The sequence below is a fragment of the Haliotis asinina genome, chromosome 9 (genome assembly GCF_037392515.1).
Source record: "Haliotis asinina isolate JCU_RB_2024 chromosome 9, JCU_Hal_asi_v2, whole genome shotgun sequence".
NCBI classification, from domain to species: domain Eukaryota; kingdom Metazoa; phylum Mollusca; class Gastropoda; order Lepetellida; family Haliotidae; genus Haliotis; species Haliotis asinina.
Genome location: NC_090288.1, coordinates 8,109,119 through 8,128,969, shown reverse-complemented (window position 1 = coordinate 8,128,969; position 19,851 = coordinate 8,109,119). Strand labels below are relative to the sequence as shown.

The 19,851-nt window shown below is 38.1% G+C and overlaps 1 protein-coding gene across 2 annotated transcripts in view; it reads right to left on the bottom strand.

The window, feature by feature from the left end:
• LOC137295711 (E3 ubiquitin-protein ligase PDZRN3-like) overlaps positions 1-19,851 on the bottom strand; it is a 425,331-nt gene that overhangs the window by 259,194 nt on the left and 146,286 nt on the right. Inside the window, exons 1-2 of one of the 2 annotated variants that reach the window (XM_067827227.1) lie at positions 17,252-18,324; positions 6,850-6,936 (exon numbers count right to left, since the gene is read on the bottom strand). In XM_067827227.1, the coding sequence (XP_067683328.1) occupies positions 6,850-6,936; positions 17,252-17,959 (795 nt within the window). In that variant the 5' untranslated portion in view covers positions 17,960-18,324. Of the gene's footprint in view, positions 1-6,849; positions 6,937-17,251; positions 18,325-19,851 lie in introns of those variants that run through there. The other variant, XM_067827228.1, reaches the window with a different exon arrangement.

Sequence of the window (19,851 nt, the reverse complement as noted above, 5' to 3'; positions counted from 1 at the left end):
CACTCATTCATACACTCATTATTGTTTTCACAATCATCATAAACTCTATGATAACATTATCTATAGACCATGTTCCTAGGTATTGCAGACTTCGTAAATAAATAACATCATCTATAACATTACATTAATTCTTCAATCACAAAGACCACAAACTTTTAAGAGAGTCACTGGAGGTCAGTGACTTTGAAATCCCTTACTACACTGTGGCCTGATAATGACACCTACATCCTCTATAAGCCTGTCACTGATCTCCGGAACACCACCATGATTCACTACAATAACACCCAAGGAGAGTAGGCCTCACCATCACAGCCCTTAATATTCAACACTACTGCTAAAAAAATACTCCGCACAATTAACAACTGACATGATGTTTGAGGACTTTTTTCTCTGTGATCTTTCTTGTCAGGTCTTCATCTCTTGAGAGAGACCTGACAGAAAGTCCTTCTGGTCCTTTCCCCCACATTGTGTATCAATCATATTTCTCGCGATTATGATCATGGATACGTACGGTAAAAGCGACCAGCCCCATTTGGGAAAATCAGACGGCCACACTGTGGAATAATGGCTTCAAAGGGATGAGAGTAAACAGTATAACAATCCCATTCAGGGATAAACACGTCTGATCATATCGAACAGGCATGCCTCGGCTGAGTCAGTCAACATTTGACTCTCCTACGATGCCAATTTTGTCAGTCTGTTCCTTTCGAAGGCAATTACTGTCCCAGTCTGCCTCAACCCTATAGATATGTGTTGAAGCATTGGCTGATTATAACAAAAATAATCACTGCCCCTTAGGGCATCCCAGCCTGCTAAAACTCTGCCCTTTGACACACGAAGACAAGACACAAGGTTTTTGAAAATCACACCAAGTGGAAAAGGTATAATAAACATAAGATGGCGTTTCAATAGGAGGATAAATATTTAATACAACAATGGTTCCGTATCTGGTTTCTGCCACCTCAAACAGACAAAAACGTTTGATCCACGGTTTCTAACGGTCCAGTTCCTACCACAGAGGTTATCACAATCTAATAAGGACATTTCTGCTGGTTCGTTGGAGTGTCAGTCAAACACTTCACTCTGTACTCAAATCTCGCTAGATGTCAGTTCCCTGGACATGCTCTCGTCAGGTGATCGTATAAAACACCTCCGTTTGATTCAGGTTCTTTGAAGTGAATAGTCATCATCTCAATTCACTGATCATCAGCAGAAAAACTATATTTTTAAAGTTTGGAGTGTCTTGAAGCTTTCTTCAAATGAGATTGATCTTCAAGACGCCCGTCGGTTTTCTAATCCTACTGAATAAACAATTCCAACTTATGCCACCTCTATATCGTAAAGCATCACGATATCAGACTCTCAGTTGACATCAAATGTGAAGATCTGAAAATACTGATCCCAGCATAAAATGCTCATCTCAATGTCAAAGTCACTTTGAGGACATTTTCTGCGGAGTCAAAAACTACATGGCTGATTGTCAAAATTGGACACAGACTACATGGGCCTTGCTCACTGATGAAATGAAGACACTTTACGTAATAAAATATGATAATAAAAGTTTTAGGTAAGGATGTCTTGGTACATGTTTCATGAAGCTATAGGTATTATGATACCTATGTCACGATTTGATATGCATCACAATACCAATGTTCATGGCATTATTGCATATATCCAGTTAAATTTTGAAGATTAATATTTTATAAGTGTCCATGACAAGATCATTTTTTTATTATCACATCTTTCTGCATACACATAATCATCTATAACTCTCATAACATAAAAAAAACATGATACAGTTGCAAAATGTCAACACTACATAAACATATTTAAACTGAAACTTTCAAAACTAAATATCAACACAGTTTTCAATGTGTTGACAATTGTATCATATTAGAAAAAGTACTGATTCATCAATGTATGGATGCATCGTGGCATCCCTATTTTTAGGTATTTACTGAATTTTTTGCATCAGACAATTCAGTTTTGAGTGATATTCCAATTTAGACTGAATTTGTTAGTGGGTATGTTCTTGAGATGTTTTTAGCAATCCTCAAGCAATATCTCAACAGGGGACACCAGAAATGGGCTCCACACATAGTACGAATTTGGGGAATCGAACTCAGTTTGTGGCATGATGAGAGAACGCTTTAACCACTAGGCTACCCCACTGACCAGTGTGTGCTGAATACCCCTGGGTACCCCTTTCATCTCAGGTCCTGGAAATCGCTTTACAACGTTGTATCCCTTGGGTGCCACCTATGATTGCAGGTTTGAATCCTGGTTTGCCATAACCATATTTGTAATTTTGTATGCATCAAAGCCATGCTCATTAAGGATACAAGGCTTTGATGATACAACACACTGACTTACATTTCCTGTATTGCAATAGATACAACCTATTTTGGTGTAAAACATGTGAATAACAACAGAACTGATCGTGAAACACTTAATGCTGATTCCCTAGTATTTCCTAATTGGCTGTAAATAGCAGAATCCGTATAGTCCCCCAAGAATAAGTTTCGCAACTGATTCACTTGTCTTTAGCAACTCCTGCCTGTTGTAAGTGATTAACAGGCTCAGACAATCAGGCTCGGCGACTTGGATGACAAATGTGATTATACTCCAGTTGTGTACAATGATGTTCATGCTCTTATCACGGGATTGTCTGGTTCAGGTGCTGTTATTTATTGACTGCAGCAATATAGCTTGAATATTGCCAAATGTGGCACTAAACAACAAACCAACCTATTACTTGTAAATAGAGAGAGAATATGAATTTATGAAACATCAGAATATGAACTATATCACACCCTTACTATCGCAATACATACTGTATAAAAATTGTATCATATCATTATAGCTCTTATCCCTGGAATTCATCGAAGTGGCAACGATCTAAGAGCTTCATCATTAGGCTCTTTACTAAACTCACTCACTCACTAGTACATCTGCCAGCTGTTAGATCATGTGTAAAGTTACTGGGATACCAAATAAAGTCAAACATAAATCTTCAAGGATGAATTTTTTTGCTGATAATACTTAAACTCAAATCAAACACTAGTCAACAAATAACTGGGCCATGCCTGGTTTGAATCCCGGATGGGCCTCAACCCAACAAAAGTACAAGAATCTGTACTTTACTAAGAAAGCATAATCCAAAAAATTCCACATATGCCAATGAAATAATTATATACCACTTTTGCAATAAAAGAAAAGGCTGCTTCTTTATCTTAGTAGACACAACAAGAAATATGAACTAAATCACCATTTCCTCACAACATACAAAATAACAAACTATTAAAAGGAAATGATTCCTTACAACTCATTCATTGTCTGTCATAAGCTATAATTCAGTTGTGTAAAGATCAAAGTTGTTTATGAAATGTAAAACACATGTAAACATGATTGATAATGACCGTAAATCGTCCCTGAAACCCCAAACCTATTAAAATTCAAGTAACTTGAAAAACAGTGTCTTTACAGCCACAACCTATTTCAGAGAAAGTGCCCCTCTGATAATTTGATTACAATGCAGAATAGCTCCACTCCAGCTGCCCAAGTGTGTTTTTTGACAAAATATTCCTGATTCACCCCACTCTATTATTTCCTAAAAGGGGCACAAATTACTTTGAACTTAAATCCAGAGTTCATCATTTACATATTTTGAATGCAAGCAGCAGCTTGTGTTCGTCCCGTCCATGTCAAAAATCATGTTCGTATGAATGGCTCAGTGGTTTAATGTGATCAACCTTCAGTTGCGATAACGTAGGGGTGCAAGACTTTTCAAACATGGTTCATTAAAGTTTGCTAAATGTCTTTCAACTGCACTTACACTAGATGGACTTAAGGCATCTGTATTTTCCACTCTTTGTCTGTGAATCAGTAAAAGTCTGTACACTGTGTTGTAAACTATAGACCTCGAGAAACAGACAAGGTGGCATGTGTTTCATCACACAAAAAGAATCGTCAGTTGAATAACATCGCGCAACACTGTGAAAACTATAGTTGGAAGAAATTCTTTTCATACTCCAGAACACCCTTGGTGACCTTTTGATCAAATACTCAAGCAGGCGGGTATCTGCTTAAAGGTCCCTTGGTGCACTCAAGTTATTCAATAACGACACTTCTCATAATTCAAAACACTAATATTAAGCGTTGCATTTGACATAAATGATAAATAATTATCATCCTTTGAAGTTTCATTGTGAAAAAGTTTGTCTTACATATGTGATAACATTTTTAAAGTATTTGTAATTGTAATCAAATGTAATTGTGCATCAATCCCATCACCTATTTCAGTTTGTGGATTCATAACTTACAAAATTCACGAAAACAATAAAATTTAAAATATTCTCAGTAGTCACCATCCATAATTTCCAATTCAGTTCGGATAAAATGAAAATATTACATACTGATAATATCTTCAAAGGAGAGATTGTTCCAAAGCTTAACACAGATTTATGCACTGTCTCACATGAGATGTCTCAAAGTGTGTTATCACATGTTAAATATGGTGTTAAATGCCTCAAAGAAACATTTACTGATATGATCATAAAACAGCATTAAAAGATACTCATTAAAGACTCTTTTTTCCTCATTTGAAAATAAAATACGGGTTAAAATGTTCTTTTAACAAAAGACAATGGATTTACGACCCCCCACTGGTTTTCACCGAGTAATTCCAGCAGCATTAGGAAGATGAATGAGAGATCTGTAAGACTATTTTTTGGCTCAAGGAACAGCAGAACAGTCTGCTAAGTTTTCGTCTCTGGAAGTCCGTGAGTTATCAAGATTGTCAGAGAAAAGCTTGGCAGATGAAATGTGGATGTATCCAAGTTTCATGACATTCCCCTCGTCTAAATTTGATACATTGCAGAAAAAAACATTTCATCATTTGGAGCAAGTTAATCAGAAGAGTCCAACATCTGGTTATCTGAAGTTAAATGTTTAAACAATGTTAATTCTACATCTACTATGGTTAAAACTTGCTAGAACTCTTCAAATTTTCGAGAGTCTCATTAGTGAAGTCGGACTCAGGGCCAACTGAAAGCACATTTAGAACAATAAATCAAGATGAAATTCTACAAAGGGAAAAAATGAGCCTCTCCCTTGAGAGAGGTATTTGGCCGAAGCTTTCAATTGAACAGACAAAAATTAATGATTTTGTCTAATGGAGCATGCCCTTGTTGATAAATGGAGAACAACATTGAGCTGAGTTAAACAGATTTTCCTAAAAGCTAAGACCAAAATTAAAAAGAGACTTTTTCATTAAAAAGGCTTAAAAAACAACACCATGACTGTCCAGTTAATTGTTTCATATTTGATATTTCAAAGCTTCCAAATTGAAAAGGAAGTCCACGAGACTCGATTGATGTTAGTTCAGATGTGAGGTGAAAGTTGAAGGCCTAGATTCCAATACATTTAACAATAGTTAGCAGGTAAGTCCCACTTTTGATTCAGTCAGGCGTGAGCTAATCTCAAACGACCATGATGACTTCAAAGCATGGATCACTGGAGCTGTTTCTTTCTATACAATAACACTGCTGGTTAATATGCTATTACCAATGTGCGGAGTGTATAACCCGACAGTCTGCTATAAATCATTCGCAGAGTTAATGCAAAGTCATACAAAATTGTCCAGCATTATCTTCCCATTTAAGGTGTGTTAGAATTGAACAAAAACGTGTCAAAGAACTTCCACATGCTGACAGTTGGGATAATCATTCATAGTGATTGTACTTGCCTACAACTAATAATATCTGATTTATCAATCTCTGATTATGCTGTTGTCCTACACACCTGGCCACACTTAATCAGAACACACCTTTGTGTGTTTTTATGGCGAGAATATTAAAAATGAACTTGCTTATAGGTACCATCAATGAATCAAATCCTTTTGAAATGTCTGATTAAAAGGTGTGCTCTTTTAATAAAAACTGACAAGCCTACAGATTTCAATAGCTAGGACTGGCTAATTATGTCTGATATATTAACTCTGGAGAAATAAGAAAACTTTTCAACAATGCCTGTCCTTCAACAAGGCTGTCAAAAGTCAATTATATTAGATGTGTCATGTCAACAAATTGAACATACTGAGGTGATATTTCCAGAAAGCAGTCAAGCTGAACAATTTTTTACACATATTTAAAATATATTAATATCACCATCACAAATTTGGACTAACTTTATCTTGAACAGCTGCCTTAAATATGATTATTTGGGATCAGCTCCCAAATGGCTCCTTGGGGACATATGGTCTGTGAGAAAGGACTAAGTAGGCCAGTAGGACCACATGGTCATCATTGGTCACCACTGGTCATCCCATATGTCCACCAACACACCTGATCAGCAGGATGCCAAACATTCATTCACCCAGTTTGTCTACACTATGAGTAAAATCCCCTCTTTATGGCCCGGAAGTGTGATAATCCCTGGATGATTATCCTTTTGTTCCGGCAACAGTGGACACAATAAAAACATCCCCATCATGGAGGCTGGACGATCGACCGGTCATTCGGACACTGCCTATTGATCGGGACAATGTGGAGTCTCTACGACCCTTGAAACATCTCCAGTTCAACTTCCATCACAGCTATTATTACTTTCAGTATAAGCTAAAATTAATTATCTCCCAAAATATACAATATCAACAGTCTGAATAATACCCTTCATGAATCTGCCAAAAAATTATCTATTTGACAGCTGTCAACATTTCCATAAAAAATATACAGAAAAGGATTGAAATCACACTTTCAGTATGTTCTACAAAAGGTAAAGACGTTTCAACAATCGGTGTCGCCCAAATCGTTAGATGACAACAGGCACAATACGCCGGCATGTACTCACTGTGAAGCCTCCCATTATGTTGAATCCAAGCGATGCTTCTCCGTCACGTCCCAGGGTAACAGTGAAGCCTGTGTCCTCCGTTGAGCCCTGAAATGACACGCACAGATGGCACTTAGGACGATGCTTCTTGCTTAGACTGGCGATCTGCATAAACCGGCCTAATTAATATTCATATCCATTGTGTCGGTCACTTGACAAATCAAATTGAACTGACATGACGAACAAATCACACTACCCGGCCTTCTCCATTGGAGTCATAATAGTGTCGAGTTGTATTCCTGAATTCCTATTTAGTCGTCGTAAGATTCAATAATAAGCACTGGGCTGTGACTCCAATGAACAATGCTATGGCTTTAAGAGATGTCAATAACACTCTATGTATTATTATGTTTGAAATCTTTCTAACAACTGCAAATTTGGTTTCCTGATGTTGAGACTTTGGGTATTGATTTTCAATGCTGTTCAATATATTCAAATGATTTTACTAATGAGTAGCTAGAATTTCTATATTTGGTACTTGAGATCAAAGAGGCCATATTTGGCGTAAAGATTTAAAGACAATTGGCGAAACAACTCCCTGTGATTATTTGACGAGCCTTTCTTGGGACAAGTCATGGTCCAAATAGGGCTTAATGAGATGAGATCATTAAAGCATGAATTGTTGAAAAGTACATCAGCTGGTCTCCGAGGTAACCAATAACACTAGGAAGATATTTATTCAATTTGTTATTTTCATTAATAACAGATTAATTGGCAAATTACAATTACTTTCATGTAAATAATATTTTTTCAAAGCTTTATGTCCATAATGTCATCCAATATAAAGACTGACATCTTAATCAAGTGTCCAGTGAAGAATTGACATTTTGATGAATTCTGACAGCTGTCAATCAAATGATCAGCCACATTCAATATTTCACAATTGACAACAAAAAACGCTCCAGCAATTCTTTTATAGAGAAAAAGATACTTAATCATATAAGGGTGCTGTGATGCCATTCAGTTCCTAACCCCATTTTATTTGAAGATGTCACATGATAGTAGCAAGATTTCCTATTTTATGACACGAAATATTTTCCCATCTATGCAAAAAATGTGCACTGGATTAAACATAAAAAATAAACTTCTTTTAATCTGCAGCATTTACAAAACTAAAATGTGAATTTTATGGAGTGACACAGCAATAATGTTATTACCAGAAGCCTGTTAAAATCCTTTACATTAAACATTAACTTTTATTGCTCCTTAACTCCTCAACGTGTTCAATTCCACTATAAGCCTTGACAAATTTCAGTGTGAAGTTCCGCCTGGTCGTCGAGGCCAATAGCATCTAGTTGCAAATACAAGCAATTACATTCTCAACAGGAATGGATGATTTGAATACATTAAAGGAAAACAGTTAACGTTTAGAAATAATGCTCCCCACATTTCAGTCTTTAGTTCAGCTCAGCATATCATTATGATGTAGTCACTTAACAATTATTTAAAGATTTAATTGTCCTTTTGCTCATTGTTTTGGTTGTTCCAGTCTGTGTTCACAGCTTCTGTCAGACACTGAGCTGCAGGTTTCCAAGATGGAAAATATTTGAGGCGACATTTGAGTCATTCTTCAAGGCGTGACACAGAAAACACAATGAGCTATCTAACAAAAGGAACCTGTCTCTCTATAAAAGGAAACCTCTCTAATAAAAAACATACAGATCATTGTGACAAAGTTTGGTTTGAAAGTTATTTCAGAAATCTGGTTTTCATATCTACTTCAGGCTGGTCAGGAAATATTGCTACTGTACTTAGTGAACTGGTTGCAGTACTACCGTTATGGAAACAGAAGCAACAAGACCATTCCCAGAACAGAAAGAACTCTCTAATAAATGGATTAATAGCATGATTCACAATCAAATGATACAGGATCTTTGAAAAAAGGGGCCCATCACAAACACATGAAGAGGTAAGTCAATTATTAAACAGAACAATCACAGGAATTTGAGGTACAAGGAAATATATTTAAATGCACAGTTTTGTCTTAAAAAGGGGACTAACAACTTTGGAGAGCCAGCGCCTATATTTTCAGAACATTGTTCATTGAATGATACTTTTTCATTGAAGATAATTAATTTTGGTCAGGAGAGTTAACAAACAAAATTGTTGTCACTGTATAGTTTGGGGTAGCCTGGTGATGAAGTGTTTGATTGTCATGCTGATGAACCGGGTTCGATTACCGACATTGGTAAAATTTGTGAAGCCCATTTCTGGTGTCCCACGCTGTGATACTGGTAGAATATTGCAAAATGTGGAGTAAAACTAAAACTCACTCACTCACTCATTCATTCACTGCAAAGTATGGGTACAAATCTCAGATTTCCTGTTACAGTCTCGTATTATGTCACCACATCATTGTCGTCATGAGAACAGCGATGGTAAATAGTTACTATCTTTGTCAACACAGGCCTTGCTAAAACATAAGTCTGATATAATATGAAATAGGCTGAAAGGCTGATAGTGACAGGGACTGGGGAAGGCAGGGGCCAAACAAAAAATGGCCCATTGAAATTTTGAAGTTTGCTATTGATACAAGGGCAGTGACCCATTCTAAATTCAGAAAATGGTTAATAATCCTGAAAATGGCCCATCGTCAAAGTTCTCTTTCCAGATCCCTGTAGTGATACTAACATTATAAAGCTTTACTAAACTTGATGCCTGACTGAAAATCACTCACACGTAAAGATGTAAATGAATTTCCGGGAACCATTACTGAAACAAAATCACACAAGTTGTACAAGTGTAATAGGTGTCTTAATGATGCCTTGAGAGGATCAATAATCATAAATGTTGGAGGTAGTCAGTTGCATCAAGTCTTCAGTCCATAAAGCAGTGGTGACTGACATTCCTACGTACAGCTTCAATCAATTACACCCACCACAAAATGACTTATGATCTTTGTGAACCATCACTACCAGTGTTCTTCATCTCAAACTGAACCTTCTGAAATTTGCCCTTCAGCCTCCCTCAAGGTCATCTCGATTTCATCTTTTCATTATTGACAGGATTAAAACATTAATGGATACAAAGTCATTCCCAATCCATCTACCACCTGTGATTAACATCTACCTTCATAAAAGTCTGTTATCAGCAAATGCCTGAAGGAATGTTTCACGTCAATTGTCATGGTAGTATACATAACCTGTATCAGGTAACTAATGGGAGGAGGAGCTTGTCCTAAGTGGCTTGTGATTTATGTCAGACAATGGACAAGAATCTGTTCGCAACCTCTTCATGTCTACTGAATCATTTTGTGAATATGTAAATAAAAAAAATCAGAAAATTTTGTGTTTAAAAGAATCCTGTGTCGCCTCAAAATGAACATTAAATGACTTATCTTCATAAATTAGGCATCTTAACTGACAAAGAATGTTTTTCATACAAGGCAAGGCAGACATGTCATCATTTTTTTAAAGAACTGGCAGGAAAGTTTGTAACATTTTTCATTTTGTCAAATCCTACAGGCATCATTTGTCTCATGGAAAGTACGTAGTTTATCAAAATATGTTACAGAGTGATAAATTATATGACTGCTTGTCGTCTAGTGAACCCTATAGCTATATTGCCATTCATGCTCAATGATAATTTTTATCCTTTTCTATGAACTGCTTAAACATGAATTAGTAAAACAATGAAAATTAAGCAAATCCACATCAAAGAATAAACACTTTAACTTTTCTTCATGATTAATGATGAGGGTGAAAATAGGCTCATGAAAAACTCAAACCAAATTAAAAAAAAAAAAATTTGTCCTTTACATTCCGAATTTGTGTCATGAAGGCCTCTGGGAAAACTGTTTGGCATACTAACACAATTTTAATCGGTTACAATATTCCTCATGTTAATTGTGAACTATCAGTTTTGAATGGCAATCAATCATATTCAAATACTTCAAAAAAGCCCAGAAACTTTTGATCTTTATACAAGCAGTGACAGGGGTCATACTGAAAAGCACCAACAAAGTGATGAGATCTGCCTAATAGTATCCATCATTATTAAGTGTCATCAGTCTTGGAGCAAATTGACATTTATCGTTCTGCCCAAGAAAACTTTAAAGTAAAATTTATGAAGAACAGCTTTTCTTTTCAGATGGATTGTACTAAATCACTGTCCCTTGAATTGATAACAATAAATATTGATTTTAAATCTCTCATCCAATGTCCAAAAATTGATCACAATATTACCAAAGACAAAGAGATTTACAGAGACCACCCTGATAATCCAGACAATAAATAGGACTGATACGGTCTGGTGGAATGAATTAATGGATCTGTTGTGAAGAAGTGACAGATTTGTCTGCAAAGAAAGGTTTCCACAACCAAAGGGTCTTGACACTCTTGGTTTTCCTGCATAATACTATTTTTTTATACATATACTGTGATACCTTTTACAGACACATATCATGAGTGACTCATTTAGTGTTTAAGGGTTCAACCATTAATGGCAAGTAGAGTGTCCTGTCCGGATTCTGCTGGAGGTGAGTGAGTTCAGTTTTACATTGTACTCAGCAATATTCCAGCTATATGGTGGTAGTCTATAAATAACTGAGTCTGAACCTGACAATCCAATGATCAACAGCATGAGCATTTATCTGTGGGGATACAATGACAAGTGTCAACAAAGTCAGCAAGCCTGAACACCTGATCCTGTTAGTCGCCTCTTACAACAAGCACGGGTTACTGAAGGCCAATATCCAAATATTGCTATGTGCGGCATAAAATTAAACTCACTCCCTTACTTGCCACAGAAGGCAACCAAGTGACTGGGTGGTCAGGCTCACTTGGTTGAAACCATAGCGTAGACTGATGATCATAGCATTCCAGACTCGATTATTTACAGACTGATCTCAAGTAGGAAGAAATTGCTGGGCTTGGTGATAAGCAAAATACTAAATACATTCTAAAGTTTTGTACTTCTCAACCTATTACATTTGTTCCCATTTTTAAGCCAAAATTGGCAGTCCAATGTAAATAACATGCTCGAATTACTGCATTCATCCAAATTTCCATTTTCAAAACCCAAAATCAGTAGAGCATGACATGGACAAAGCTATTAAATACTCCACTGTTTATACAAGTCATCATGAACAAGGCAACAGCTTGAATGGTATATGTCAATATCACCTCATGATTGTGTATATCAACAAAGGCCACTACTTGAATGTATAAACAAGTATCACTCAGTGCAGGTACAGCTCGCTGATTTTATGCCTTCTGTTGCCAATTTCATGGCATGAATTCTTTGTTCTTTGAACAGATGGTCAGCAAGTAAAATGGTAAAGGGTCAATCTCAGTAGTCAAGGTCAGTCGAGAGTCCAATCTACACTATACACCAATAAAGTTAATATAGCAGAATAAAGATATGACACATATACCACTAAAAGTGTTAAAGAACCAAACATGTTTGTATATTTAGACCTAATCCCTCATATATTTAACAATATATAAATAAAATCTCTATAGACTTCAAGAAGAATGACAAATATTAATTGGAATTGAAAAAAATGTTGCAAAATAGGTTGTTTCATTTATCAAATGACGTTTCTGCATGTTGCATGCAAGAAAATGTTATGCTTCATAAAATCATTTGATATGTTTAATTAGGAAATGATATTATTTCCGGGATGGAAATAATTCTTGAATTGCTAATGTACCCCGGTACAGTGCCGCTTGTAAAATCACTTGCCCTGATAATTTTTCCACTATATCAGTCTATTTTCTTGTAGATTACTTAAATAAACAACATAATTAACAATGGAAAATTAACTGGACACCAGTACAGTGTGATATACAAATTAGCTTCCCCGACAGAGAAAAGCACTGGACTGGGACGTCAGACAATGGGTTATTTCCACCCCTTATTATTTCCTTAAAAATTCTGCATGCAAGAAAAATTCATATTTCATAAAATCATAACATTGTTGTTTTCAGAAACAACTTAAAATATTTCATTAAATGTAATTCTCATAAACACTGTTGACAATGTCAATGAATAAATAGAAAAAGTTGCCCTCCAAACAGCTTATGATTCCCCCAGCAGAGATACATAAAAGACGGAGTAAGATTGTTGTCTCACTTGAACATCATGACTTAAGCCCCTAGGATTAACTTGAGTGTCAGAGTCAACATTCTGCAATAAAGCTTATGTTAAACAGAGTAAAACAAAAGGCTAATGCTTATTAACAGACAAGCTAGCTGACTCTCATGCTATTTCAATCAGAAGGATTTGCACTGAAGCATTTATGAGGTTAGTTAATCTTGCATTTTGACAAGTAATGCATCCACAAGATAGTGGGTGTCTCAGTCACACTGCTGTTCCAGGCTGAACACCTAAATGTTGGAATGTTAATCTGTTCTGCTTATATCATCTGTCTTGGTGGGGAGCATCTCAAAACTTCTGATCAGTTTTACAGAGTAATGAATGTCTGAATTAAACTTGTGAAACATCTGAATGCAAACACTGGAATGAACTGTCAATGTCTTTTATAAATATAAATTATATGATTTCTCACTTACAGAAACATAAATAATGAGAAGAACTGAAATCTAGTTACTTGTATTATTGTTGCAATTCATTTCTGAAAATATCTGATATCAAGTTTACTACACAGTGTGAGAAACAACAGGAGTGAGTGAGCTGGTGAGTGAAGGGTGGGCTTTGAGTGAATTAAGGGGTGGTTTCTGGTAAGTGAGTGAGCTGGTGAGAGGAAGGGTGGGCTTTGAGTGAGTTAAGGGGTGGTTTCTGATGTGAGTAAATGAGTGAGCTAGTGAGTGGAGTGTTGGACTTTGAGTGAGTGGAGGGGTGGACTCTGATGAGTGAGTGAGGGAGTGAGTGGTCTTCACACAATACACCCATATGGGAAAATGAACCCAGGGTTTCTGCATGATGAGCAGACACTTGAACCATTAGGCTTCCCCTCTGGTCTGATATAGTCTGATAATATAGTTCATCAAACGTAAATCAGAGATGACTTCCATACAATTTAAACAGTTACAAGTCATTTCACTTCAAACTAGATGTGCCATTAAGAGAATCTCAGCTTGAGCACTGCATATGAAAAATGAATAAAAAACTTCTGAGATGCCCCCAGGTATTGGTAGCCTATGACTCTGACAGTTACATTTCGGCTGTTAGTATTCAGGTCTACTGGCCACCTTGTCTGGTCGGTGAAACTAGACACCATATACAGTTGTGATAAATCACCCATGACAGATTAATAAAGTAGACCACTTCTTGACAATCATTTAATCAAGGGAGCCAGCCTCATGTTTCCATATAGGATCAATTTCCCAATAAACATCAAGAAACAGTTTAATAGAAAGGTGTATGTCTAGTCTATATCATACTTGACTGACAGGTGTCAATCAAACAAACATTTGGTAGCTGTAAAGGACAATCTACTTTCAAAAAGATATTTTATTGTCCTTTTTGTTATCAAATGTGTAAATATACAAGATTTTTGTCATATTTCTGACAGTTTATTCAAACATTTCAGTGGTTGTGAATTTACAATCATACAGATGCTCCCAGAGTGAATTTACAATCATACAGATGCTTCCAGAATGAAATTAACTTTCTGATCATTGAATACTAAGTGATTGTCAGATCAAGTGTTCAGCATGCAGAGGCTCACAGACTGTAATTAATTGAAACCCCTGTAAAATGCCTTCATTGTAAAGGAGACACAATTGATTGTCTTTAAATAATGGATCTAGAAAATGTTTACCTGGAGACAACTATTCACAACATTTATTGTGACTTGATACATTATAATTTTATTCATTTCCCATGAATATTTTCGTACTGATTAAACATCGAATGTATTTTAAACTGATACTTGATCACCAAATCAACTATTGAGCAATGATACTTAAATATCAACATAACAATTTAAAATAGTGCTCAGCATGCCATACAATGAACAGAACTTGAAGTAAATTCTTATCAGGTGAAACCAACTGGTTTTTCAACACACAGTTTGTGACTAAGAAATGTTCGTGTTACATCTCACGACTTTGTCCTCACCCTGGTAGAGATAGTCAGGGGTGGTCTGACCCCACAGGGACCTTGCCAAGACCTCAGTGCCCCTTGACATCATAAATAATAGTCACGTTTAGTCTTACATCATGGGAGCCCAAGTCACCCCGTTATAACGCGGCTGTCAGAGCGAACCTTCAGCGTAGGTTCAAGGATTTAATTTGTATATCGACTGTGAACAGTGATCTGTACTGAGGCCATTGGGGTTATCTTAATGTTTCTGTTCATTATTGGTAATTACTGAGTAATTAGTTAAGTGAAGACATGGGCTAATTGTGTTTTATTTATAACTGGCTGAGATCACCTCAACATGTATGTTCACGGTCAGAAGTGACTGTTCTCGCTTGACATACCTTCCCAAATCAACTCCTCCATGTTTGTGGTATAACATCACTTTAGTATTGTATGATTTATCATGAAAATTGTCTGTTCACATGTGTGATGGCACTGGGCATGTGCTATTAACATTGCTCCTGAACAAAGTAAGTAGTTGTTGGATAACAAGCTTTCAGGAAGATGCCAGAACGTGTTCACTTGCCAGGTAACAATGGTTCCCGTCCTAATGAGACCAGGCTTTTAGCCACTTCCTATTGAGACCATATGGCATGCCTGACACCCCACCCCGCTCCCAACCCCCTCCACACACACTGTCCATTTGGCATCATTAGTAGACATTACGTCACAGACATAATTAATAATCATTATAACTCATCTCAGCGAGGGAACCATCAAGTACCATTTCCAATCATACAACTTTCCACACAGCAACACGCGAGCACTTGGGAGAGGTCAAGCGACCTCTGATGGCTTTTACTGCCATTTGACAGCCGGGCTGGTCATTTGTCCGAGCTATCATTCACTATTACTGCTATCAGTAGAACCAGCCATAAATTTAATGTCCGTCAGTGTTGGGAAATCATTTACAGTTCCAGACAGACTGTTACTGCAGCAAGTCAAATATTGTGCCAAGTTGTGATCGATCCCAACGGCCACAATATTTAGTAGAAGTTTGCTTTCAACAGATGCTCCACACTAACAAAACGCGATAAGAGTGCAATGGCGTAACGGCATTCTACAAAAACACTTAGGAATTACAATGCTAATATATCACAAATTAATTGAATCTGTCAACTTCTGGAAGAGGTAGTGTTCATCGGAAAACCAACAAGACAATGTATTAAATCCCGCTGACATTTTGCTTTCACCGTGGACATTTCCAAGAGGTTATAAATTACGCCTGAGTTCTCACAAATTTATGGCTCTCGGGAAGCGAAGCGTGTGAAGAGAGGCGAGTTGACAAACACTATGTAAACAAGTCTAAACGCCCTGGCAATAAAACATCGCTCCATCGCGCGCATCATTCTCCTATATGTACCGCCGTGACACTGTTCCTACAGGATTACAGCTGAACAGTAACCTACTTAAAAAAACACGGCTAAAAGATATATCCCTTGGCAGCGACGTCCGCTACACACACATGCGCGTGTTAAGTACAACGGCAAATTAAAATCTTTCGTGTAATTCGTAAGGAAGTACACTATCAAAAACAAATGGTCACGTTTACATATCGTTATGTGCCATGGCATTCAGGTATTCGTATTGACAACTCTGATATTACATGTAGATCCGTTTTCGTCCAGCAAACACGACCAAATCGCTACATGGTTCAACACCGTTCCTGTTTTACCACAGAAAAGCCTAATGAGCGCGTTCATTTTAACCCATTCCACCACTTCTGCTTCTACTGAGAGTAGGATGTCTAACCTTGGCCTTAGGCAGTCGGAAGAGAAAATAGATTTGAACAAACACCGCGAAACGCCTTCCCTTTGATCTACAGTGCCTCAATCGACCCTCTCGACAAACTGCTCATTCGGATAGCCCAGGTCAAACATTCACAATACAAAACGGCCGAGGGTAGCGAGTAATGGTCAGAAAGATGAGCTCCGTGACCCGATCGTGTCATCTCATCACAACGTTCCTCACACTGCGTCAAGTATTCCACAATTCCGACAATCTACACTACAAATATGTAACGAGAAATGGACCTCCCCCACGTGGTTTGAACTGAGTTGATATTTTTTTTAATTCAATGGGTGTCGTTTCATGTTCGAAGCCGTTTTTTTATAATTAGTTGTTACAAAAACAGACGCTGTCTGATGCTCGAGCGATAACAAGAGACACCTGAAGATTCAGCAGGTATAATACAGCGGTCGTGTTCACATCCCCTAGTGCTTTAATAATCTGAGAAGATTAAATGAGAAATACGATATATCGTCTGGCCTTTGGATGGACATACGAAGATAATCTAATTAGATGTCTGGCTTACCTTAGCTATTTCTTGCTCGAGTTTCGTCATTCTAGCAAGCTGATTTTTGTAATCATTGAGTTTCCGTTGGAAGCGGAGAGCTTGAAGCTGGATTTCACTGTGTAAGCTGGATACTTGTGTCAAAAGGGCCTTTTCCCTCTTCGTAAATTTAAACGAGATCCTTTTAATCTCTTGTTCCAAACCACCAACTTTCAGATTTTGATTGTTGATGTGATTCTTCAACGCCCCAATACAATCATGTTCTTCTGACGTGTTTTGGTAAAGGACAAGACCACACCCAATCTGACACACCCCCACGGGTCTATACTGACACATGGTTTCCTCGTGGTCCGACAGGTCCTTGAGACTGACCACTGCCCCACACCCTGGGTTACTGCAGCAGACGGGCCGGTGTTGACATTCCTGGGTATGCTCAACCAGATCTGTCAGTCGTAATATCTCAGTACATCCCCGCTCTGTGAAGTCGCACTTGACCCTAAGGTGTAGTATCACCTGCCTCAGTGGCAGCACGTTTTCCAAGTCCCCTGGGGTGAGAGCCTGACACTTGAGGGGGCAGCTCCCATGACGTACCACCCAAGGAAGGATGCACCCTGAACAAAACACATGTTGGCAAGGTGCACGGACTGGATTGTCTAAAACTCCATGACACAGCGCGCACTTTTTATCATCGGTTATACCATTGACAAATTTTTCCGTGTCGAAACCCATGTTTACATATAGAGTTTCCGCATCATCCAGACCCGACTGAAAGCGCCGTTCTCTCACTGAATATGTTCCCGCGATCGCTAGCACAGAACAACTGACACTGGAGAGAGACAGCCTCTCACACTCCGCTGGGCGAGATCGTGCTGTGACGTCACAAGGCGCGCGACAAGTGAACGCTGCTATCGTCTATCTCGGTATCCCGGCCTTGGATAATCACACAGACAACAATATGTTTGGATAAACATCATGAACAATTATTTTCTCATAACCTGAGCAAACATGGCCTCTCGCAGACTGTAAGGGATGTTTTTCAAAGCAGTTAACACAACTCCGACCACTGTCGACTGTTTGAATGGGCCTCGGTTAGACAGCTGTACGGGAAGGTGTGATATGTACGAATATTTTCATATGTAAATATTCGTTCATCTGTGCCATGAGATTAATACGCTCAAAACACCGACAATGCTTAGCTTCAGATGAAAATGATACAGCGCGAGCTTCACGTGAATCACGTTCACTTCGTGATTATATCCAAATCGTGATTTCTCTCTAACAACGTGATATTAACACAACCTTTTTTAATACCTGTTTTCAAATCAGCCTGGTGTTGGCATAGAATTGCGAAATAGGGATACAAAACTATATTGTCTGAAGAAGGGGTCAGTGTACACATGATCTAATTACAGGTTATCGATTTGGCTAACAGGAGAGCGCAGGGCCCAATAGACACCGCACGCGCTAGGACGGCGATTTTCCTTTGATCTTGCACCGCCTAATCGGATTGGACTTATAGCTCGCTCCAGGCTTTTCATTGGTTAGTGTGGTTTATTTGTCCCTTATAATACTACCGGATTTTAAATATGTCCCCGTTAGGATACGTTTGACAAACGCGTCTATCTTTGTCTTTAAAGAGCTATTTGGTCGGACCCACCCCAAACTTTGCAATCAAACTCTATGAATGTGTATGTGGCCAGCCCACCGTTCATATGGAATCTCGGTGTCTAAATCTGTGCTGGCAAAGTAGTACGGGTTTTATCAAAAGATGAAAGTCTCACTATCGCTTTAATTCAACCGTGTGTAAACAGGCAGTAAGAAAGAGCAAAATAACAACTGAATGAATTTGTTTGAAACGCGACTAAGGGATTTGCGAAGTGAAAGCATTGCAAACACGGGGTTGGGCAAGTGTCGACGGTAGCTGGACAGGAGTAGGACCCATCGCTGGCCTATGGTTCCCGAACGGCGTCGGCCACTTACTGTGCGAATACTGACACAAATATTAACAGTTATTCACTTTAAGCTTTAAAGAGTTCGTAATTTATGACACGAAGCCACGATGTCTCGCCGAGTCAATGTTAAAAGCACTCTGTATCTCTTGATCAAACGCACGGTCTGCCTTCACAAAGACCAAACGGTTTGTTTCGCTGTAGCGCCGTTATACTATCGACAACGTGATATCGCTCCTCTGAGTGTATTTAGCCGTAGTCATTCATTGATTTTGAATCCTGTTCATCAACGTCCCATCTGTTTTTGCATCGTGTTGGATAGTGTTATGTCATTGCTTTGCAGCGAGAGAATATTAGTCACGTCAAAGGTACGGATGATCGATAAAATGAACATCAGTCCAAGATGGTGGCACACGCTGCACCAGGTGAAAGTCTTTCTATAGGTCATCAACACGCAATCCACAACAGGTCTTTGTGATACCTGTTTCCCTGGGTGTTTGGTTTGTGGTTTAACGCCGAACTCAGCAATATTTCAGTTATGGCGGCGGTGTGTAAATAATCGAGTCTGAACCAGATAATCCAGTGAGCAACAGCATGAGCACCGAACAACACAACTAGGCTACTATGATATTATGATGATGGTGACGTGTCGACCAAGCGAGCCAGACCACC